Raw genomic sequence first — 25054 nt, 5'->3', positions numbered from 1 at the left:
TAAATTGAGAAACCTATAAATATGCTTAAATTGATGTCAGATTGTACCATTTTCAAATTTCAAAGGTTTTTCAGAACCCAACATTTTCAGGTATTTTTGCTTGTCTTCATTGGGAACTCCTGTTCCCCCCACGGGTTAGGGGGAAGAATTTACCTGATGCTCCCCAGCATGTCGTAAGAGGCGACTAACGGATTCTGTTTCTCCTTTTACCCTTGTTAAGTGTTTCTTGTATAGAATATAGTCAATGTTTGTAAAGATTTTAGTCAAGCAGTATGTAAGAAATGTTAAGTCCTTTGTACTGGAAACTTGCATTCTCCCAGTAAGGTAATATATTGTACTATGTTGCAAGCCCCTGGAGCAATTTTTTGATTAGTGCTTTTGTGAACAAGAAACAATTAACAAGTGGCTCTATCCCATCCCCCCCCCCCCCCCCCCCCCCCCCCCTTTCCCCGTCGTGATATAACCTTCGTGGTTGAAAACGACGTTAAACACCAAAGAAAGAAAGAAAGAAAGAACTCCTGTTGTTTTTTGACAAAGAATATTGAGCCTTGAAAATATTCTGATGTTTATCACTGAGATAGGCTTGGATTCTTTCAGGAAGACTATGCAGGTTAGGTTTAAAATGAATCAATATAAAGCATTTTTTAAAACGACACCTTGGGTACTTTCAGGGAGATTTTATGCTGGTTTATGGTTAGAAGAAAAAAAACTATGTTGTAGGACGCCCTACCCAGAGCAATAGCTTGTGCTTTATTATTGTTCACTTTTAAACTTTTTTCGCCCAGGGAGATCGTATTCCAGAGTACGGTCTGCCAGTAGACATCCTGATAGAGGAGACCATTCCGGAGACGGCCTTTGATCCTCAGAGTCACGTGTATAACTCCCTCCTCACCCTCATTCAGGAAAAGGGCCTGGCTCTACCCATGAGAAGGTCAGTGCTTTGGTATTAGTATTACTTTTTGTTTTGCAAGTGCAGTTCTGGAAAGTTCACCCTGCAAATCACCAGTCAGTGATTGTCGAGTTATGCCTAAAATGGTGGATCACAAGGTTTTACTAATACAGTTAGTCAACAAAACGTTTGAGGTTTTGAATGTAATTTTTTTTAAATAGGCAATGTATGTGTGAAAGATACGGAGAGAGAAAATCACAAAAACTCCAATAATCTGTTTGTTTTGTGGCCTTTATAGTCCGGCTTGCTTACAGGTTTTTCTATCTCCAGTAGCAAATGTTCAGCGTATCTTAAGCCAACTGCATAGCTGCCAACCTTCCCTAGAAAACCGGGAAATTCCCAATGTTATGTCCAGTCCCCGATTTTCTCGAATAGTGCAAAAGTTTCCCGATTAAAATTTTTTCGAGTATAGTTATATAATGACTGAAGTGTATTTTCAAGCGCCCGTACTCGGCGTAGTTTCACTTCTGAAATCTCGTTCAGCGCGAGGCTTCGTCACACAAACGCTGTGATCAAAATCGAAACTAAACGAGAATAGGCGAGATTTGTGGCTAGCGCATGCGCTTCAGTCGAATGTGGATGAGAAGCAGAAGAAGAAGCAGCAGCAGACGACCACAAAATGAAGAAAACAACGGTCCAGCGGCCGAAAGTCGGCCCGAAAGTTCTTGTAAAATTTCAAAAGAGTTACAAACAAGAGTATGACTTCATCTCCGAATCGACAAGACGCGGCATACATTTCGCGTTTTGCACCAAGTGCCGCGAAGATATCAGCATCGGACATGGAGGCCGGGGGGGGATATTGAAGCTCATTCAAGAACAGAAAAACATGAACGGAACCGGGGGACAGTCGTCAAGAAGACGAGAAAGATTACCACACACCATTGGAAGATGTGACTGTCAAGAAGTATGAAATACTGTAGAAGGAAGCTTGACGTGCATTGGTAAGTCACTACATCGACTCTATCTCCAGCTCATTCATCTTTTTTGTGACAAAATTTGCTGCCAGAAACTGGCAATTATAATCCTCAGAATGCACCAGATTGCACCATTTTTTTCAAACATTTTCCGGGGGGGGCATGCCCCCGGACCTAGGCGCGCCATCGGCTCAGCGCTTTGCGCCGAGACGCTCATTCCTCCCTATTTTTATCTGGGAAAAGTTGGCAGCTATGCAACTGAGTTGCTTATAGAACTTTTTTGTATAACATCCATGGACATTCTTTGAATTTCAGGGGAAAGAGCACAGAGCCACTGTCATCGCCAAACTCGACTCCCGCCCCCACCCCAGCATCTGACACATTCCACACCAAGCTCTTCGTGTCGTCAGACTCTCTTTCCGTGGACAGTTCTGATAGCAGAGACGACGTGACTGTCAGCGAGAGCGTCCAAGAAGTGAAGGGTCATCAGGAGCCTGTGGTCATCGTTCAGCCTGACCTGGACGTAGCCCGCCACCCTCCCCCAGCCGCTACCTCTCTGACTGTTCTGCCTGTCTACGTGGACTATGAGGGGATTGTTTATGCCCATGACTTTGAAGAAGGTGAGAAGGGTGCAGTGGCTTTATTGTGTTGTGAGGATAGATGTGTTGACCTGAGTAATCAGCTGGCCGGCTGTCTATGGAAATTTTCTTAAAATTAATATTATAAGTCCTACGGTTTTGAGCCATTAAGGACTTGAGTGTTTGTCCGCTTTCAAGTTTTCTCAGGTGTTTTTGAACCTAGATTTTGAAAGTTCACACAATTCCAGGGTTTGATGACCTACAAACATGAATCAAGTCTGGTTGATCCATGTCAACTTTCAAGATTACAGCAGGGCCAAGTTTTGGCTAAAACAATGATTAATTTCAGGACGTTTTTAAAGCTAAAGCTTTGAAACTTCACACACTGCCAAGGTTTATGAACTCCGCATATGAGGCAAATCTGGATGACACTCATCAAATTTCAAGGTTACATTGCCATCAAGTTTGGGTAAAAAAATACACACGAACTAAACACAAAAATGTTTCTGAACTTTTTTGAAGCTGTTAAACTGTTCCTGGCAGTTAACTGTTTGAGGATGAAAGTTGTTGGTTCATTTCAATGCTAAATCTTATTATCTCACGTGCCAGGAGACTGGTTCTGCATGGTTCACTACTGCTGTTGTGTATATTTATAGCGCTTACTTCCCTTTGTTTCTTATGTATTTTTTAAAATAATAGCTTGTATGCTCCATAGTGTTTGAAAGAGAAATAACAGAGCTGTCTTTTTCTCTCTCTCTAACTCTCTCTCTCTCAATTTGCAGAAGAGAAGGCTACAGCTTTGTCTGTGCGATTGGATGAGTACGCCAGAAAGGAAGCCCCTGACGGGGACTTGGAGGTCCATGTCGGTCAGGTCTGCTTGGCTCATTTTGACACAGACAACGCCTGGTATCGTGCTCGAGTATTGGAAACCACCAAGACAAATGTCAAGGTCAGTTGTCTGACACTGCATGATTTATTGAATGAAAGGGAAGGAAGAAATTGGTTGAAGATGATTTTTCTGACATGTTCCAACCTCATATAAAATTGGGTATGTAGCACCTCCAGATGTCATAAATCATTTAAGGAGGTTGGGTAAAGATATGTTAATGCTTTGGGTATTCATTTTAGGAGTAAAGAATCACGTACACAGCCTTTGTGTTCAAGAGGTAAGAAACAGGAATGCTAGTGTTGGTAATTCATACATATTGCAAAACATTTCTACAAAGATGTATATTCTAAAAGATTGAAGGGAGAAATATCAGTACTTAAACAGTGAATATTTAATACAGAAATGGCAAATACTAACATTAAAATGGCAGATGCAGAAGAATCTCAGACAGAGATTTGCAGCTTCTCTTAGTGTGCTGTAGAAATGTACTCGGGTGGCTGTGTGATGACCTGAATTTTCTCTCTTGAGATAATAAAATATTACTGTGTTGTATGGTATTGTATTTTGCCAGGTGAAGTACATTGACTACGGCAACACAGGGCGAGTGGACAGGACCAAGCTGAAGCTGATTACACCAGAGTTGTGCATCAAGCCTCAGCTTGCCTACGAGTTCAGACTGCACAACATTAAACCAGTGAGTTGTGCTGCACACTTGCTGATAGCTTCGTTTTGAGTCTTCTCTCTGAAATCTCAAAAGAATAATATTTTAGGTATCGATTGCATGGACATTGGATTTCCCTTCTTTGAGCCGTGTGACGTCAGAGTCTGACAAAAACTCATATTTAGGCGGCCAGCCTTGTCTTTCCTCTGCTAAAGCAGTATTGAAAATCCACTTGACCTTTTTTTCTGCTTGGCGCACTTTCAGGACACTGTCGATGGAACATGGCCAGTCAGCTTTCTGGATTACATGCACAAGCAACTAGTCAACAAGCAGTGTACAGCAGAAGTGAAGGTATGTTGGCCAAAACTTTGACTTGTTGGCAAGATTTTTTTGTTTGTTTAATCTTCAGAGGTGCTAGTCCTTTCAGTTTGAACATGTTCTTTTCTGCTCAGTTCTATGCTGTAAGGGTTTTATGTTCAAATGATTTTTTTTTAGATGCAGCTTGTACCTGAATGAATGAGTTGCACTTCACAGGCAGTAGTGCATTATGCCAAACATGACATGGGACTATAGTTATTACACCCCCGGTATAGGGGTGTGTATAGGATTCGGTCCATGTGTTTGTTTGTGTGTTTGTGTTCGCATATAGATCTCAAGAATGAACGGACCGATCGTCACCAAACTTGGTGAACAGGTTCTATACATTCCTGAGACGGTCCTTACAAAAATTGGGACCAGTCAAACACGGTTAGGGAGTTATTGGTGGATTAAGATTCTACAAGGACTTATAGAGGGACATATTAATGGTCAAAGGGAAATAACCTTCTCAGTTGGTGGCAGTGAGAATGGTAAGGACGGGGGTGTTTTTCCTACCTCGGAGGAATTTCTTGTTTGTCTTGCTTTGAACCATTTTATAAAGGGGGAGGTCTTAGACTGGGAGGGGGTGTCTTAAAAGGGGGGTTCCACTGTATTCAGTGGATACATCTTTTGTGAGGTGGTACGCATCATTATCGTCAGGTGCACTGTATGCATGGTCATTTTTGAACGTTTTTAAGGCTTCATGCTGCCCAGGTGTCAGGGTAAACACCATTGTGGCTTGCAAAACTCTCACCATTTGGTGGCCCTGAGAGTAAAAAGCTCTTGAATACGAAATAAGAAGCAGATAATCAAAAGTTGTGTTCCCTACAGGGCAACCTAAGCCATCACCCCCTGGAAGTGGAGCTGACCCTGCAGGACGGGTCCAACATCAGCACCGTGTTGCTGGAGATAGGGGTGGTGGTCAGGGACAACGACATGCAGGAGTTCTACCATCGCAGCCAGGACATCACAGATATTCTCAGGGTAAGTGTCAAGATAAACGGATGTTGCTAGCGTTTATTTTTTCCAGCACACATTTTCTGAAATGGCCACAAAAGTTTGACAATATTCTGAACTTAAAGGCTGTTTTTGGGATCCCCTTTCCCTAACGAAGAAAAAAAGATTGGCAGGACTGCTGACATGATAGCACAATTTGGGACCATGTGGAAACATTTTGTTATTGTGTTATCCCTGATGAAAAGATATTACAGTGTATGTGGTTTCAAAAATCCGTATTTTACTTTGTATGCGTTAGTTATATATTCATGGGACCAGCATAATTTGGAACAATTTCATGCCTTTTAACTTCTCATTACATCTCTTAGTCCACTGACTGTATCCCTGGTTTGATGTTTACCATGAACTCACAAAACAATGCAGTCACCACACCCTGATGTTGCCCCATTGCTTGTCCCAGACTTTTGCCACTCAGAATGTGTTGCCCTTGATTTTGGAAGCTCTCAGTGTTTGTTGCAGCATTCCAACCCGTTCTTCCCTCTGAGGCTGGGGGAGAAGGGGGACTTTGTCCACGGCATTGTCACACACATTGAGCTGCCCAACCTGGTGAGTGCACATAGACTGAGAGCCGGATAGACCCATGAACAGACAGACTGATGTATGAAATGAGAGAAAGTCAGACAAACTGATCGACAGACTGATGAACACACACACTGATGGACAGACTCACAAGCAAGCTGGTATACAATAACATACTGATGCACAGACTGATGAACAGGCAAACTGATGTTCTAACTGACAAATTGATGGACAGACTGATATTAAATAGCTCTATATTTTTGTTTCCTTTGGGAAAATAAAACTAAGTTCACCTGTATACCTGTACTCTAGCTACCTGCCAAATTGGCTACCTTTCACTCTCTCTCTGCACCCACATCACCAGGTGTACATTCAGCGCTGCGCAGCCTATCCAGGCAACGAGCTGCCGCCAGACGTTGAGGAATTCGTGCAGATGATGGAGGACTTCAACAACCTTCCCCCACAGACGCCGGCGCTGGAAGAGATCCCGTGTGCAGGAGAGATGTGTAGCGCCATGTTCTCCCAGGACAACCGCTGGTACCGAGCCCTCGTGGCAAAAGCATACCCCGCTGACAAAACGGTGCTGTTATTTTACGTGGACTACGGCAACTCTGAGGTGGTGCCTTTGGACAGGTGGGTTGGTTGGAAGTGTTTGGTGTCATTGTTGCGGTTGGATGCGGTTTGTGGATTCGTGTGTGTCGTTTATTTTTCAAGTAAGTTGCTGTGGATGCAGAGTTATGACCCCTGCCATCCCATTGGGAATAAACACTGTACAACTCCTTTATAATTCTATCAAGGTTGTACACCACCCACATCATCCGCAGCGTGTCGTTCAAATGACATCCTCTTTAATTTGTTTGTTAACTAATGTTACCTTTAGAGATATACTCAGTAGAAAGATCCTAAGTCACATAAGGATTACACAAAGCAAAAACCCCAAAGAGTTTTAGAGACATAAACACTGTTGTGATGCAGTAGGTCCTCCGTGAACAAGGAACGATGGTGGAGGTTAGATTGTGTTTTACTTTTAGTTTGAGATGTGAGTGTATCTTGCTTGAGTGGATTGGTGGGTCCTAAAAATACAATAATAATAAGCCTGCATAACTCCAACAAAAAATGGAATATGACTGTTTCGGTGGCAGGGTAGGAAAAAGTTGTATATGTGAAAGTGAACTCATACAAAAATTGAGTGTGCATGGGAGATGTCGCCCAGAAGAATAATGAGCGCTTGATAGAGGGTTGAATTCAGGATGTCGGGGTTGTCGTTCGACGCCAGCAGTTGGCAATAAAACAACAAAATTGATTTCAATTTGTGACAAACTTTGCCGACATTTAGCAAGAATTGTCACATTGTTCAATGCAAGGGAAAGGTGATGCCTAGGATTGCTTTAAATTTCTGAAAATTGCAGAAACTGCTACGTCCATTTCTTTAAATTTAAAAAAAATCCTTGTAACACTGCAGAATGTGCATGTGTGCATATGTGGGTCATGAAATTGTTTAGCATTGTTCCTTTTTGACAATTTATTTCTAATCTTTGTTATTATCCAACAGACTGAGAGTGTTACCAGCGAGGTTCCAAGACACCCCAGCCCAAGCGTTGCGCGCCTACTTGCACCTGGACTTGCCTGACAATGCCGAGCGGTGGACAATGGCCACCTACAAGGCCATGGCAGAGGCTGTCTTCCTCAGACGACATCTTATTCTCATCAAGGTCTCTTTGGCTTGTCCTTAGTTTGAATATATATATATTCAGGGGTACCTTCCTTGTCAGGACACCAGTATTAAGGACACCTGCTATGTTTTTGTTTATTTTGACCAGATCATATCGGTCATGACAAAGCGACCTGCAATGTGGGGACGCGTTTTGCTGTTCCTTAGGGTGTCCCTTTCTTCTTCTGCGTTCGTGGGCTGAAACTCCCACGTACACACATGTTTTTGCACGAGTGGAATTTTACGTGTATGACCGTTTTTACCCCACCATTAAGGCAGCCATACGCCGCTTTCGGAGGAATAGGGTGTCCCTTCATCGCAGGTACAACTGTAGTGTTGTTTTGTGTTGTAGTGAGTATTTTCAGTATTTCGTTTTGCATGATGATGCTGCCAAAATGTCAATGCTAATTGGTTGGTTGGTTGGTGAGAAAACAGTGTCTGTTTAGCGAATGAGCCCAAAGAACAAGGAACATTGGCAGAACAAAAGCTCTGCACATAAACAACTAGTCAGGATGTAGACTTAAGTTATGTGTCGCAAGTGGTAGGATGGTTTTATTGCAAGTAAAACCCAAACAGATCTTCCGTGGTACACAATGTTTGGACTTGCACATTATAGGGAATTTATCCGGCTTTGCCCCGGCTGATGATTTGCAGGAGTAATGCAGGCAATGTCAGTTATCCATTTCACATTAGCTAAGTCCAGAGAACACGGGTACACTCAATAACAACAACAACACTAACGTGTGCTTGTACATGAAAAAGGCCAGAGAGAATTGTTGTTAATGTTATGTGTTGGTGACTCTGTGTGTGCAGCACACCGACCCCCTGACGGTGGAGCTGTTCTGTGAGGAAGGGGAGGCCAGTGGAGCGACCATTCTGTCCTACCAGCAGCTCATCAACACCGGCCTTGTCCAGTTGCCAGAACCGTCAGTGTTTTTTGTGTGCTACGTGTGTTTTTGAGGAAGAGAATGTGTGTGTGTGTGTAGGAGCAAATTGGGTGTATGAGAGAGGGGGAGGGGGGGGGGGGGGGGTATGTGCCTAAGAGAGTTGTGATTAAGACCGAGAGAGTGTGTATGTGTGTTGTGAGAGAGAAAAAAAGTGAATATGAAGTCATGAATATGGGAGGGGGAGGGTAAAGCAAGGTATGTGCAATATTAGTCCTGCAAATAAAAGAAGACAAGCAAGAACAACATTTTTGTGAGGCTCCATCTGCTGTTCGATCACACATGGTCATCTTTAGTTTGGCAGCAGATTCCAAAATGGATTGATGTCAACATTCATTCACGCCGAATTTGCGATAATTCATCAGCGCATGCTCAAGCGAGCACAATGAATATCAGTTCTTAAAGATATTGTGGTGAAGTACTGGTAGCCATTTTGGAGATATTTCCTTGAGATTTAACCTTAAGAAGTTGTCCAAACTTCCACTCATCAACTTAATTTTGTCAGTGCTCGCAATTGTCCAAAACGCTAGCAAACCAAACCCTTCCGAGTTTGAGTTCTCAAATCTATAATCTAGCATGTTTATGTTAAACAGAAACAAAAACAATGACAGCGTATGGAGAAATTACAGTCTGTAAAGTTTGTCAAAACACAGTGTTTAAAATATGAATAACTTAACATTCAAACACTACTTTAAAGGTATTCCAGGTGTGTGTTGACAGTTGATACAGTAGTTACAAACCTGAAGCCAAATTTTGTGGCTTATGCAGTGATTTCAGAACGTATTTTTCCCCTAAATATTCTCTTTAATATCGTTTGATTTTCTTTCAGGTTGACTGTTACCGAGGTCGAGGATGACAACGTTATAGTGGAATCGGAGACAGAAGAGGATTGCCCAGCACCGGACCAAAATGAAGAGGATTGTTGAGCTTGTGTAGGATGTGGACTCTTCTCCATGGTTATACTGTTGAAAGGTCTTGTGTACAATGAGAGAGAGGAAAATATAAAGTTTGTTGGAGTGAATGAGAAACCTAGAAAACGGACACGTGTGTGCGTGTGATTTTCTTTCATTCTTCCGGGTATTGTTTCCTTTGAATTTTTAGTTAAATTGTTGGTTGCCTTATAGTTTTGAAGAGTAATGCCAAGAAGGTATTTTTTGCTTTATTGTATTGCTGGGGGCACAAGTTATTTTCATTTATGTCCTTTTTTCTGTGGTCATTCTTGGCAATGTTTTTGTTTAAAAAAAAATACTTACATGAGTATTCTAGATTGTTTCGTTTAACTTAAAAAAAAAAGTTAAAATAATTTTTTTTTTAAATCTGCATGGCAAGCCAATTGAGATGAAACTTAAAAACTAAAGGAATTTCTTGACTTGCCCTTTATCAGTACTTGGTGAAAGCCTTGCTAATTAAGTTTGATACTTATCTGTAAAATTTGGAATTTTTATATATTTCTTGATTCAGATGAAAGTAATTGTTCAAGGTCAAGTTTGTGAACAGTTTGTGTAATGCCTGTCAGAAAGGGATTAACAAAGAAAAGGAGAAAAAAAGGAAGAGGCAAAGAAAGTGGACAAAAACGACACGCATGCTGACTCGGTATTAATGTGAAAGGGGGTGCCGTTTTGAGCATGTAGTCTTTGGAGTTGTGATTGGACATTATCTTTGCATTCAGTATTGTTTGAAGATAAAGAAAATCATTAGACAATTTCTATTATCTCATTCCTGGTTGATAATCTGTGTTTTTGCATTATGTAGTTCATATTGCCTTCCTCTTTTCCATTTTCAATCAAAGTTATTTTGTTGCATTTAAATCTTGGGTTATTTGCACAATTTGCCATTATGACGGTACAACATTTTTGCTGTTTTCTTTTTGCAATGGAAATTGACACCAATAAAGTGTTTCTTTATCAGTTGCGAAAATCAACTTTTGACTTGCTCACTGAGAGTGCACGTATAGTGTGTTCAAGAATGGAGCGAGAGAAAGACAGTGTGTGCGGTGAGTGTACCCGAGAGCCGGAGGCAACTGTTTAAATGTTTACTTTATTGTTCGATTTATTTCAGTTCAGTTTTGTTCCCGTTAGTATTCTTGTGATCATTTTTTAAAAGTAGTGTCCTATGCTTTGTGTGCGAGTGTGTGTGTGTGTCTATGTCATTCTCCTACCGCTTCTCCCCCTTGGAGGAGTGTTTAAAAGATAGGGATGAGAATTCCCCCCCGCGGGTTAGGGGGAAGAATTTACCCGATGCTCCCCAGCATGTCGTAAGAGGCGGCTAACGGATTCTGTTTCTCCTTTTACCCTTAAGTGTTTCTTGTATAGAATATAGTCAATGTTTGTAAAGATTTTAGTCAAGCAGTATGTAAGAAATGTTAAGTCCTTTGTACTGGAAACTTGTATTCTCCCAGTAAGGTCATATATTGTACTACGTTGCAAGCCCCTGGAGCAATTTTTTGATTAGTGCTTTTGTGAACAAGAACCAATTAACAAGTGGCTCTATTCCATCTCCCCCCTTTTCCCGTCGCGATATAACCTTGAATGGTTGAAAACGACGTTAAACACCAAATAAAGAAAGAAAGAAAGGGATGAGAATTCTATACAGTGAAGGCGTCCTGAAAACCTGACCTACCCTGAATTTAGCGTAAGTAACTTTCTGTTGTTCCTTTTTTTGGGGGGGTTTGAGCTGAGCTAACTCTTTTTCCCGATGGGAAAAACAACACCAGGACCGCCCCCCGCGGGTTAGGGGGAGTCCCATAATTATTGGTTGGGACGAGAAAGAATTTAACCGATGCTCCCCAGCATGTCGTAAGAGGCGACTAACGGATTCTGTTTCTCCTTTTACCCTTGTTAAGTGTTTCTTGTATAGAATATAGTCAATGTTTGTAAAGATTTTAGTCAAGCAGTATGTAAGAAATGTTAAGTCCTTTGTACTGGAAACTTGCATTCTCCCAGTAAGGTAATAAAATTATATTGTACTACGTTGCAAGCCCCTGGAGCAAATTTTTGATTAGTGCTTTTGTGAACAAGAAACAATTGACAAGAGGCTCTATCCCATCTCCCCCCTTCCCTCCGTCGCGATATAACCTTGAATGGTTGAAAACGACGTTAAACACCAAAGAAAGAAAGAAAGAACACCAGGACCGGGGTACGAAGCCAAAACCTACAGATTTGAGGGCGCAACATCGTTTCCACTGAGCTATTGTACCAGTTGTGAAATATATGAAAAATTCACGATTTTAATTTTATGCTATTCCTGGAGCAGCTCCTTTAATTCAATGTCGAGGAGCATGGTGGCAGGAAAACGTGCTGCAAAGTCCGTGAAACATGCTTTTGAAACAACAGGGAATTGCAAAGGTAATTTTGACGTTTTTGAAGTGCATGAATTGAAATTCCACCGGGAGGATAAGCTGTCATGTTACTAGGCAATTCAGTACATCTGTAAATCTGCTGGAGATTGTTTTGCATTGAGTGCTGGGATGCGTTTTTTGTGTGCCTCTTTGAAAAAGAGTTTGCTATGTTAGCTACTGCTGGGAGAAAGCCGACAGGGAGTTTTATCAACACAAAAGTCAAGCATGGAATTACAGGGCTGGTGCAGGCTGCAGCCCTTTCTGTACAGTACTGGCACTCCCCACCCCCCTACACAAGGCTGTCATAAATACACATCCTTAAATAAATACCGGTTAGCTCAGTTGGTGACTTGTGGTCCTAAGGTCGCAGGTTTGACTCCGGGCCGGTACGGACATGGGTCAACTTTATGAGCAGACCCAGAGACGGTTGCCATGTCCCACCCCCATGTCACCACAGTGGCACATAAAAGACCTTGGTCATTCTGCCATAACTGCAGATGGCTGATACCACCTACCACCTAAACACGCATACACTTGTGTATCATCAAAAGCCGTGAGGGCGTAAAACTCGAATTATATGCTGTTCAAAAAAAGAAACGCATAGTTGCTACTTGCCAAATTTGTTTTATTTTTCGAAAAAATTAACAGAAAATCCAATATTTAGATTATTTGTTTGAAATTTGGTATGGACACAGTTGAATGCACACACAGTTCATTTGCATCTTCAAATCAATCAGTCAATCAATACGATTGGGTGCCGAGGCTGTCAAGTCAGTAGGGGGTGTGACTGCCTTGAGCAGCAACAACTGCCCGGCACCTTCTGGGCATGGACTGGATCAGATGCCGGATATCTTGCTGTGGGATGGTGTCCCACTCCTCCTGAAGTGCCTGCAATAGATCGCGGTGATTTGCCGGCGCTTCTTCTCGCCTGCGCACACGTCTGTCCAATTCATCCCAGAGGTGTTCTATCGGGTTCATGTCTGGCGACATGGATGGCCAGGGAAGCACCTGGACATGGTGGTCGGTGAGGAACTGGGTGGTGAGTCGTGCTGTGTGCGGGCGAGCGTTGTCCTGCTGGAATATGGCATCCTGGTCAGCCAGAAGAGGAAGGGCGTGTAGGCGCAGAATTTCCTCCACGTATCGCTGGGCAGTTATGCGCCCTTGGACGTGCACCAGGGTGCTCCTTCCAGCGGTATTGATCGCCCCCCACACCATGACGCCTCCACCACCATGAACGGGTGCCTCATCCACACAGTTGGGCGCGTAACGTTCGTTTACTCTCCGGTAGACCCTCCTCCGACCATCATGTCGCTGGAGCAGGAAGTAGGACTCGTCGCTGAACCACACGTCTCCAGTGATTCCGGACGGTCCAGCGAAGGTGCTGGTTGCCCCACTGCACTCGGTTCTGGCGATGGCGGCGGGTGAGGACAGCTCCTCTGTGAGGTCTGCGAGCTCTCAAACCAGCTTCATGCAGGCGGTTCCGCACGGTCTGGTCCGATAATCGGTGTGGCCCGGGGAGAGCCTGGACAGAAGATGAGGCCGACAGGAAACGATTCCGGAGGTGGCGGAGCCGTATGAAGCGGTCGTGAGCAGCAGTTGTCGCCCTTGGTCTTCCCGCTCGTGGCAAGTCAGCAACGGAGCCAGTGGCTTGAAACCTGACCCACAGTCTACTGATGGTGCTCTGGGACACGTGGAAGTGCCTGGCGATTGCACTTTGACTTTGGCCTGCTTGTAAACGACCCAATGCAATTTGGCGGTCTTCTCTGCTCAATCGGGCCATCTTTCGTCGCTGAATTGTCGTCTGATTTCTTTGTGGCGAACAATCCGCTTTTATGGGTTTTGGAAGACATGGTGAGAGCTCAATATTCCCCGAGTTTCACGAGATTACACTGAAGCATGACGAGTGGTCATGCCAAATGAGCAATTTTGACATTGTAGCCACTGATAACGCATGCGTCACGTGCAGAGCTCACTTGTGGCAATGGACGAAAGGTCGACGACCAGATAAACATTTTCTGCAGTTTGGTGGATATCCTTGTAGCCATATAACTAAATTAACCAAATATTACAAGCTATGCGTTTCTTTTTTTGAACAGTATACAACCCATATCTAGTCCTTAAGAGGCGAAATATTTATTTCAAGTACATGAAGCATTCTCTATTTAATACCGCATGTATACTTGTACGTCTAGCATCAATAAAAAAACAAGTCGCGTGAGGCGAAAATACAACATTTAGTCGAACTCACAGAATGAAACTGAACGCATTGCATTTTTTCCGCAAGACCTGTCCACCGCTCGTGGCAAAGGCAGTGACATGAACAATCCAGAAAAGCGCGGTAGCGGTTGCGCTGAGGAGGATAGCACGCTTTTCTATATCTCTATTCTTTTAAACTTTCTGAACGTGTTTTTAATCCAAATATATCGTATCTATATGTTTTTGGAATCAGGAACCGACAAGGAATAAGATGAAATTGTTTTTAAATCTTTCCTTTCTTTCTTTCTTTATTTGGTGTTTAATGTCGTTTTCAACCACGAAAGTTATATCGCAACGGGTTTTTAAATCGATTTCGGAAATTAAATTTTAATCATAATTTTTATATTTTTAAATTTGAGAGCTTGTTTTTAATCCAAATATAACATACTTATATGTTTTTGGAATCAGAAAATGATGAAGAATACGATAAATGTAATTTTGGATCGTTTTATAAAAAAATAATTTTAATTACAATTTTCAGATTTTTAATGACCAAAGTCATCAATTAATTTTTAAGCCTCCAAGCTGAAATGCAATCCCAAAGTCCGGCCTTCGTCGAAGATTGCTTGGCCAAACTTTCGATCAATTTGATGGAAAAACAAGAGGCGAAACCTTCAAGGCTCACGTAAGAACTAGACAAACAGTAACACAAACTCAATCACTCCGTCACACATACACACCCACACACACAGTAAGCTTAGGTGACACTGTGCAAGAAAGAGAGACACTAGATCTAGATCTGTCTGTCTGCATGTAGCCAAAGAAACTACAATGGGAAGAAGGATAACTTCCTCATTGGGCATGCTTAGAAATGAGAATGGCTAAATACGAGTTATTCCCCTTTTCTACATGCTGACCAGGCTGTCTCCTGCTTTGTCATGACTAGTACAGTCGATCTTTCTCATGCTGTGACTTGCTTTATTTTCACATTTTCGGTATTTAAAACAGCAAACACACACACACACACACACACACATACACTGAAGAAGTTTCCATTCTGATTCGGTTATTTTATTTGGTGCTATATGTTTGCTTCACATTGTTTCTTTTACATTGCTTTAGGTATCCCAATTCGCTAAACACATCCATAATGCATGCATGGCTCAATCGAAAGAGGGCAACTGAATAACTGATGCCCAATAGCAATAAATACTGAACAACTGAACAATAAATAGCAATAAATGATGACAGCGCCAAGTTTTTAAGTACAAAGTGAAATCATGTGACTGGACAAAGGCACAATTACAAAATACAAATAAAAAAATCGAGGCTCATTTTAAATTAAGTTCTCAGCTCATGGGGAAGCATAAGGTGACCCTAGAAACCGAAATTAGGAGACCTCCCGCCCCCAGGGCAGACTAAAAAAAAAAAAAAGGGGGGGGGGGGGGGGGGCTAATTTGTGAAAAAGTATAAAAGGAATCGAAAACTGTATGCATGTATTTAGTTAATACCCCAAAAATTGTATAGTATATACAATGTCAGACCCTAAAGAAAGTTTGTTAGTCTTTGCTTAGGCAAAACAAAGCAAAATAGCCTGTTTACGGTATCCCGACCAACCCTATTTTTCTAGACCAACCCTAGACTTTTTTTTTGGCATTTGGAAAAAAAGAAAAAGAAAAAAAAATCAATTTTGTTCCTGTTTTTTTGCAAAATAATTTAAAAAGATGGTTATAAAATTTTTTTAAGAAAAGCCGACCTACCGACCCTCTTTTTGTGTGCCTATGTTACTGTAAACAGACTAAAAGGTACATCAGAAACAACACACCAGGGAGGGTCCAAAATTGTATCAAAATATAGATGGTAGGGAATTCAAAATAAAAAAAGACAATAGACAAAACATGTACTTCGGCTCATAGAGCCTTCTTTAATTTTTGACTCATTAAGTCCATGCTCCGAGAGTCCTTTTTTTAATTTTGAATTGCCTACCATCTATTTTTTTTATACAATTTTGGACCCTCTTTGTACGGAGAGAGTTGGCAATTGTTAATCACATTCTCTCATCTCATTGACTCTCCTTCAGCTCCTTGGTAACATGCGTTCCCGTCTCTGCCAGGATTGGACACAGCAGCAGATAACCGGTAAATATGTAACAGGCATAAATGGCAAAATAGCTCGCCTCGCCTGATAATATAAGAGACAACTGTTCTACTACAAAGTCTTTCTTGGGAGGCTTGGCTAATTTACTCGCTCGTTTTACACGGGGTTCCATCGTTTTCTTTTCTAATCGGAAAACCTTGCTCCTCAGTTTGTTGACCTTCTGCCAAAGTTCTGCTTCACGAGGGGATGGGAAGATGACGACTTTGATGCTTTACATCCTATGTCCTCCAGGATCGCCTGAATGTCATCTAAAAAAGAAAACACACATAAAATAACATAACCATAACAAGTTACAACCTGGAAGAAATTAAAACACGTGTAATTAAATCACAAAATGAAAATAAACAATAGCGTAGGAAGGCAGGCCAGAAATGAAGTGTATTAGCAACTATGGATACGATGTGGAACAATGATGGAATTGACCTTGTTTGGTACTGAATGGGTGAGGTCATTAGAACTGTACCAAAGGAATACGAGCTATATAAGCTTCATATTGATTGATTGATTGATTGATTGATTAGGACAACAGTACCAGGTAAACTCCTCACACACCATGCCTCTTTCTTTCTTTCTTTCTTTGGTGTTTAACGTCGTTTTCAACCACGAAGCTTATATCGCGACGGGGAAAGGGGGGGGGGGGGGGGAGATGGGAATAGAGCCACTTAATTGTTTCTTGTTACACCATGCCTCTAACAGGATATGTTTCCCATCTTTACGTGTTGGAACTACAGGTACAATTTCATCCATCCATGCATCCGCCCTATACAGCTTCTTCTTCTTCTTCTTCTTCTTCTGCGCTCGTGGGCTGAAACTCCCACGTGCACTCATTTTTTTTGCACAAGTGGAATTTTACGTGTATGATCGTTTTTACCCCGCCATTTAGGCAGCCATACGCCGCTTTCGGAGGAAGCGTGCGGGGTATTTTTGTGTTTCTAAAACCCACCGAACTCTGACATAGATTACAGGATCTTTTTCGTGCGTACTTGGTCTTGTGCTTGCGTGTACACATGAAGGGGGATAAGTCACTAGCAGGTCTTCACATAAGTTGACCTGGGAGATCGGAAACATCTCCACACTTAACCCACCAGGCGGCCGCGACCGGGATTCGAACCCTCGACCTTCCGAGTTGATAGACCGACGTCTTACCACCCCGCCACAGCGCCCGTCACCCTATACAGCAATTATCAACTATGTAATGGATGGGTTTAAACATTTTTTGATGTCAGGGTGTTCTTCATGGTTAAAAATCTCTTACCTGGTTGAACAATTTGTGCATCAGGCGACAGGTCGGTGCTGGCTTCATTTGTAGCTACCCTTTGCGATGGTGGCTTCCTCCCACTAGCAACCTGCAAATGCACAGCTCTTTAACTGACAAACTCACAACCAACACCCAGTCACAATGAAACAATTCTCCCAATTTCATGGCATTGGTCTTAGGCCACACAAAAAAGTGTATGTTTCTCGTAAGGCAAAACAAAAAATAATCTGTTTACAGTATCCGGACCGACCCTATTTTTTTCCCACCGGCCCTAGACTTTTTTGGGGCATTAAAAAATGAAATTAAAATATTCAGATGGCTAAAATACAAAAATAAAAAGCCGACCTACCGACGCTATTTTTGGAGGGCCTATGTTACCTTAAACAGACTTTTTTTGTGGCCTAACATGACTTCTTCTTCTTCTTCTTGGCGTTCGCAGAGGTTACACAATCAGTCCAGCACTGGTGATAAATGTTGTCGTTTTCTCCAACTCCTGTCGACTGCCGTATAGTTTGGTCTGCAAGGGAGTTGGTGACGGCCACACTTCTTTTCGTTCCTCATCTAGTAAGGGACATCGCTGTAAGATGTGTTCCGCTGTTTGGTCCTCTTGACCGCAGGCACAGGTTGGTGATGGCGCCAGCTTGAATTTTCGGTTCATGTGAGCATTGAGCCTGTTGTGGCCAGTACGCAGCCTGATGAGGTTGACTTGCTGCTCTCTGGACATTGTGTGGTAGTCATCTCTGTTTGTCCTTGGCCTCATCAATGCCTTGATGATTGTCTTCTGCTCACTAAAGCTGACACTGTTTTCAGGTTGGTCTTCCACGGCTCCTTCTTTTGCCAGCTCATCTGCCCTTTCATTTCCTGGTATCCCACAGTGTGCTGGTATCCACTGGAGGACAACTCTTCTGGTTTGTCTGACCATCTGTAATGCTTTGGCCAGCTGTGGGAGTTTGTCGTTCTCTAGGGCCTGAAGGACTGAAAGGGCGTCCGAGAGGAAGACAACTTGGTAGCAAGGGTCTGCGGAGTCCTGAACGAAGGAGGCGGCCTGCATGAGAGCTTCTGCTTCTGCTTTATAGTTTGTGCAGTGTTTGCCAGTGGCAACGCTGGATGTAGCTGTATGTCCCCCAGGGAACTGGATGAGAATGCCTGCACCTCCATTGAGCACGGCGTTAGTTGCTGATCCATCGGTGTATACATGGATCCACGCCTCTTTTGGGTACTGTTCGTCGATCAGGGCTAAGGTGAGTGCCTGTCGAGCTGTGTCATTCTGATCTTCTCCTGAGGTAACATGTGGAACACTGGTGCAGATCTGGATGCCTGGTTTCTCTGTTGCCTTGGGGGTTTCCTCTTCTTCTTGAGTCAGAGGTAGAGTGTTCTGTGGAAGGACTTCCCTGTACTGTCGAGAAAGTCTCTTGCTCTCGTGTACAAAACTGCTCCGTTTAAGCCGGTTCTTGGTGAGGTTGCTCAGTCTGTGCTTCATGGGGTGGTCGGGTAGGCACTTGAGCTTCTCGGCCTGTACCATAGTCTTGGCTTCTCTTCTCTGAGAGAGGGGTTGGATGGTGGTAAGCTTCTCCATTTCCTTGATGGGCGTGGATTTCATTGCACCGGTGATGAGTCGGAGGGCCTGGTTTTGCACACGGTCAAGGGTCTGCAGGTTTGTCTTGGCTGAGGTTAACCACGCTGTGGAGCCGTACTCGAGGTGGGGTCTGATTGTTCCCTGGTATACTGTCTTCAGTATCTTCTCGTTCGCTCCCCAGGTGGTACCTGCCAGCTTCCTGAGTATGGCTAGCTTGCGCCGGGCCTTCGTTTCTGCCTGTACAATGTGTGGTTTCCAGGTCTGCCGTCTATCAAAGGTGACACCAAGGTACGTTGCTTCTTCATCCTCTCTCAGAGGAGTTCCACCAAGCCTAATGGTTCCGGCTTTCTGCTTTGGCGACAGTGTGAATAGGGTGGTGGAGGATTTCTCCTTGTTGATGGAGACGCACCAATCTTCTGCCCATGCGTTCAGCCTATCTGCCGCTTGCTGCATTCTGTAGGTGGCAGTACTTGCATGCTCCTCCTTGCACCAGATCACAAGGTCGTCTGCGTAGAGAGCAGCTTTGATCCCCTTGGGCATCTCAGACACCAGATCGTCGATGAAGAGAAGGAAGAGTGTGGGGGAGAGGACTCCGCCCTGAGGGACGCCATGACGAAGGAGGAACTTCTTGCTTTTGGTCTGGTCGACGTTAACTCTTGCCCTGCGATTATAGAGGTAAGAGCGAATCCACTGGTACATGTTGCTGGACACGCCTTTCCTCAGCAGTTTTACAAGGAGTCCATCTTTCCAAACCTTGTCAAAGGCCTTCTGAAGATCTATCCAGGTGACGAAGACCAGCTTCTGTTCCTGAAAGGCATCTTCAACTTCTTGCGCCAGGTAAGTGACCTGATCTTCAGTGCTGCGGAACTGTCGGAATCCAGCTTGTTCAGGGGCGAGGAGGTTCCTGGATTCCAGGTACCACCTGAGGCGCTCGTTCACAATTCTCTCCAGGGTCTTCACAACACAGCTGGTGAGGCTGATTGGGCGATAGCTGGTGGCCTTCTTTGGATCCTTCCCTTTTTTTAAGATGGGGATCATGATCGCTTCTCGCCAGAGTTGTGGTAGCGATCCTTCTTGCCAGCTGCTGTTGAAGACCTCGAGTAGCTTGTTCTCTGCTGCACTACCAAGGTGGGTTAGCATCTCGTTGGTGATGCCGTCTGGGCCAGGGGACTTCTTCGCCTTTGACTTTTTCAGAGCTGAGTGCAGCTCGTGGAGTGTGAGTGGTTGACTCATGGCGTCCACTGTCGACTGTCTGGCAGGTCTCTCTCTTTTCTCTCTTCTTGCTTCTCTCTGTTTCTCGGGGCTAACATGGAGGTTGCTCTCAGCTGCATAGCTTTCAGCAAATTGGTTGGCAGCATGCTTTCCAGTTAGCACCTTCCCGTTCTCTTCTAATGTGATCTTTCCTCTGCTGGTGTTCTCATCATTCAACTGCTTGGTGAGCCTCCAGAGCTTTCTGCCATCCTTCTCAAGGTTCTGAGAGCTTGTTTTCTCTTGCCAGCTTCTCCGTCTTGCCTGTAGCTTCTTTTTGAGAAATTTGGCTTTGGCTTCCTGGAGGCGGATGTTGTTGTTTTGTGACGGGTTGACTTCTGCTTCCCTTCTGGCGTCTGCCAGATCATCATCCAGTTCCTGCAATTCATTGCTCCAGTAGGGCTTATAGTCTCTCCTGGCACCCCTGGGAATGGACTCACGCGCTGCTCTGAGGATGCTCATATTGAAGTCCTTCGCCACCATATTGATGTCTCGACACTCGACTCTGATGTCTTTGGTGAGTTCGCTGGTGCGGTGTCTAAAGAGGAACCAGTTCGCTCTTTTGTAGTTCCACCGTGGGAAGGAAGCTTCAGTGCAGGACTCCATGCCCAGGGTCAAAAAGACTGGCCGATGGTCACTTCCACCTAGCTGTTCTCCGACCTCTCTGCTGGTTAGCTGGTGCATGTCTTCCGTGCAGAAGGCTAGGTCAGGAGTTGATGTAGTGTGCCATCTTCTGGAGTAGAATGTAGGGCAGTCAAAGGGACTGTTCAAAAGGATGAGACCTTTGTCGTCCTGCCAGTTCTCCACCTCTTCTCCTCTCCGATCCAGGTGGTCATATCCCCAACTCTGTGAATGACTGTTGAAGTCACCCACCACAATGAAGTTGGAGGCCTTTGCGGGGATCGTGTCAAGGGCGAGGTGTCTATCATTGGGGCAGTAGAAGTTGACAAGATGGAATTCTGATGTCTTCGTCTGGATTCGAATCACCTGATATTCGGAGTCCTCCATGTGCGTTTCTATCAAACAGGCATTGATGTTGTTCCTGATGAGGGTCAGGATTCCTCCTTTGCTTCGGTCTGTTCTGTCGGACCTAAGGCATTGGTAGCCTCTCACTTTGAAGGACTTTTGGGGTGTCAGGTGCGTCTCCTGAATACAGCAGATGTTGATGTTCTTCTCATGCAGGATATGCTCCAACTCTGTCTTCTTGTTCAGGATACTTTCTGCGTTCCAGTGCATGACCTGAAAAGGTCGCTGCTGACTGGGTTTCTTCCTGGTTGTGGTGGTGCCAGTCACTTTCCTCCCGCGTCCCCTGGCGTGACAAGACGAACGGGAGGGACCTCCAGTAGTTGGGGCTGGGTCCCTTTGAGGCATGGGACCCGACGCTGCTCCACCCTGGGGGGTCCTCAATGGGCGAGCGCCATTTCCATCTGTGCTGGTTGATTGTGTCATCATTTGCGTAAGTGCGTGTACCCGTGGTTTGTTAGAATGCGCCGTGCGGCCCGGGTCCTCCGTCTTCAGCATTCGGGGTTTTCTGTCGGGGTTACCTCACCCTTAGCTCATGGCCCGTACGTCCTACCCTGAGAGCACAGGGGGGAGGATTTTCCGGGATCCCACCCGGAGCCAGTTTGGTCCGCGGCCGCAAGCGGCTGATCTCCATATCTGAAGACCGTTCCCCTATCCGCCACCCGGGGACGCGCTGGGTTGGGGGTGGTCGCCCCACTGAAAATCCCACACTGGGTTAAGAAAGATCAGCCTGTCCCAGCCTAACATGACTAAAGGTGGAGATTTTTTTTTCTAAACTTTTTTTTTTAAACCATCTTTTTAACTTATTTTGTTGAAAAACAGGAAAACAATTGATTTTTGAATACCCCTTTTATTTTTGAAAATGCAAAATAAAAGTCTAGGGTCGTCGGGAAAACATAGGTAGGGTCAGGTGACCAGAAACATACAACTTTTTTGTTGTTGACGCCGACCCTATACTTTTTTTGCCATTTGGGGCTGTTTTTTGGCAAAATAAGTTCATCATATCATCATAATCAAGACGTCGATCCAAAATAAGTAACTTTTTTTGGTTGGCCTTATCATTTTTTTGCGCTAAATGCAAACAGGCATTATTTGATGGGAACAATGCTGTTTTTTTTTCAATTCTTACATCAGCCTCAAACTTGTCATTACTCAACCTGCATTTAATAGTGTGCTTCATTGGTTTGCAAAAACCTAAAACCAATAAATAAATAACCTTCGGTGGTGGATTGGGCACTGCAAACAATGTCGGGACAGCATTCCACACAAGTGATCCTCTCTGCAGGATTGTTTTACTGGTTGGCCTCAAAGTGATCAGTACAAAGCTTGAGACCTTGAACATCAGCTGGCTGCAGCTTTTCAAAGTCCTCTCGCCTTGTGAATTGCATCCATATTCTGCACCTAGTTTGACAATAAAAACAACAATGTTATTGTTAAACTAAGCAAAAAGGAAAGACAAAAAATAAATCAGATCTTCAGTCTAAATCTAACGCTCTGCCTGAACGCAAAACGGATGAGTGATGTACCTTTGTACTGTAGTTTTCCCGTAAGCAAGGTTTGATAAAGATTTCGGCAAATATGCCCACGGGTAGTTTGTCATCAAGTGTAAACTGTTGTTTTGTACTGACTGCTGACTCACACTCACAGTCGTAAGTACAGTGTACACATGCACACACAGGTACACACGCAGACACACGCGTACATAGTACAGCTAGTACAGAAATCTCAGGATGAACCGATCCATGCTATGTTTGTAATATTTCATTTGCATATTAGTTCTATAAATACTGTAGTATCATAGCAGACAAAAATGCCCAGAGACAGTTGGCTTATCTGAGTGAGTTGACTCGAGCCATTGCATTCTCATTCTGAAGAAGGTAAACCTGATGAAATAATCACTGCACAACCCACCTTTTTTCTTCTTTAGGGAACTTGTGGAAAGTTTTCCCGAAGCACCTCTGTTTGTAACGGGCGTTCTTGCAACAAAAAGCCGAGCACAATTTACCACCACCTCGCACGCGATCGGTACCTACGCGATCCGCCATTTTGTTTTCGCCGTCAGCATGTGACTAGGGACGATAACCCACAAACACTTTTTCGCATTTTCTTCGCAAGTTCCACGTCTTCTTTATGTACAGTGTTTGGCCTACTTACAGGACACGACTGCCAACTAGTCTCGGCGCGCTCAAAATAATAATGACCGAGACCACACACACCACGCGAGAGAGAGACTACAGGGAGGCATGCCGTCATGATGCATTAATTGACGTCAAACACTTTTGACCGTGACGTAATCTTATGCGAGCTTTATCCATAGTCTTGGATAACCACTCACACATAGACTCGGAAATGTTAAAGTTTCTACCACAGACATACACACACACGCACGCACACACACACACACACACACACGCACAAACGCACAGACAGACAAAGTTACGATCGCATAGGCTACACTTCGTGAGCCAATGAGGGTGTGACAGTGCTGCCTCAACTTTTACAAAATGCCGGATATGACGTCATCAAAGACGTTTATCCAAAAAATTCAAAATTTAACCGGGGATCGCTCTACACACACGCACGCACAGACACACAGACACACACAGACACACATACACCACAACCCTCATCTCGATTCCCCCTTCTATGTTAAAACATTTAGTCAAAACTTGACTAAATGTAACAAAGCAAAACGCATACAATAGATAGGGAGCAGAGCGGGGTACGTGTTGGGGTGGGCTTGACACACAACCCAGGCATTAATCAGGTCAAGAGACGACCTCAAAAGACAGTGCCATTGCGGTAGTGCACGTGCTGGACCAGAGTGCACAACCACTCCCAGCCAAAGGAGCTGGGGTTTTAACCCATCCCTTTCCTTGAGAGGCATATAAGTGGTACATGTACAACCACCTACTTTCGAAGAACCGTACGTGAAGTTCCGTGCCTAGTACAGGCATGGGAATTGTCCGCCGAACGGCGGATTTCCGCCGAATTTTTGTTTTGTTCCGCCGAAAATGCAAAAGTGTCCGCCGAAAAAATAAAGGGGGGAGGCACACAAAAAAAGCACCGGTTACTTTGGCCTTTGCGGAAAAGCCCGCGAAAACTTTCCGTACTTTGTTCACGCACTGCTACCGCCCGCCTCAGTTATTGAACTTTTATGTTTGAAAGTAAACCAGATTGCACAGATTGTGTTACAAGCTACATTTTCCTGTTTGTCTCAACAGATCAATTTTTTTACAAATTTAAACCATATAATACATGTATATATTTTTTTCTTAAAAAAAGCAAAAATTGGTACATTTTTGTACTAAAAGCTCTGATTCTAAAAACAGAATTTAATGGCAAACTTGGAGCTCAGATGACACCAGATTGCACCATCTTGGTTCTTTGGAGAAAATTTTTTCCCGGGGGGGGGCATGCCCCCGGACCCCCTAGTAAGGCTAAGCGCTTCGCGCCGTCGACTTGACGCTTCGCGTCTTCAATTATAAGTTTTCCGCCTTTTTTACAATTTTTAATTCCCGTGCCCTAGTACGGTGATTCAAGCTAAAGTCACACTCCCCGGCTCACCATACAGATCTGGCCAGGGAAATGATCATCCCTACAATTGGTTACATACCAAAGTGCGTGCCTGGGTGCTCTCAGTGCACAGTTTTTTTTACTAATTAATTTCTTTAAAGGCCACAATAGTAGCTTTTTCAAAATGAATTCATAAAACATTAA

General features: G+C 43.9%; 1 protein-coding gene and 1 long non-coding RNA gene across 5 annotated transcripts in view; one reads left to right on the top strand and one right to left on the bottom strand.

Moving 5' to 3' along the window:
* The window catches only part of LOC138962177 (RING finger protein 17-like), a 72054-nt gene extending 61594 nt beyond the window's left edge, over positions 1-10460 (top strand). For all 3 annotated transcript variants that reach the window (XM_070333902.1, XM_070333903.1, XM_070333901.1), the window contains exons 31-41: positions 786-931; positions 2179-2483; positions 3224-3390; positions 3902-4024; positions 4256-4342; positions 5180-5332; positions 5825-5911; positions 6249-6517; positions 7437-7596; positions 8409-8521; positions 9369-10460. In XM_070333902.1, the coding sequence (XP_070190003.1) occupies positions 786-931; positions 2179-2483; positions 3224-3390; positions 3902-4024; positions 4256-4342; positions 5180-5332; positions 5825-5911; positions 6249-6517; positions 7437-7596; positions 8409-8521; positions 9369-9465 (1707 nt within the window). In that variant the 3' untranslated portion in view covers positions 9466-10460. The remainder of the gene's footprint in view (positions 1-785; positions 932-2178; positions 2484-3223; positions 3391-3901; positions 4025-4255; positions 4343-5179; positions 5333-5824; positions 5912-6248; positions 6518-7436; positions 7597-8408; positions 8522-9368) is intronic.
* A 4667-nt stretch (positions 10461-15127) lies between these two features.
* On the bottom strand, positions 15128-22717 carry LOC138962176 (uncharacterized). Of its 2 annotated transcripts, XR_011454427.1 has the most exons (3): positions 22551-22717; positions 17485-17575; positions 15128-16477 (listed from the first exon to the last, which is right to left on the bottom strand). It is a non-coding gene; the product is annotated as an uncharacterized lncRNA (long non-coding RNA). The 2 variants fall into 2 exon arrangements; XR_011454426.1 differs by lacking the exon at positions 22551-22717 and having other exon boundaries at positions 17485-17893.
* Between the last annotated feature and the right edge of the window lie 2337 nt (positions 22718-25054).

This window comes from Littorina saxatilis, linkage group LG3 (assembly GCF_037325665.1).
Source record: "Littorina saxatilis isolate snail1 linkage group LG3, US_GU_Lsax_2.0, whole genome shotgun sequence".
NCBI lineage: Eukaryota > Metazoa > Mollusca > Gastropoda > Littorinimorpha > Littorinidae > Littorina > Littorina saxatilis.
Note: the sequence above shows the minus strand (reverse complement) of the source record. Positions and strands in the feature narration are given on the sequence as shown.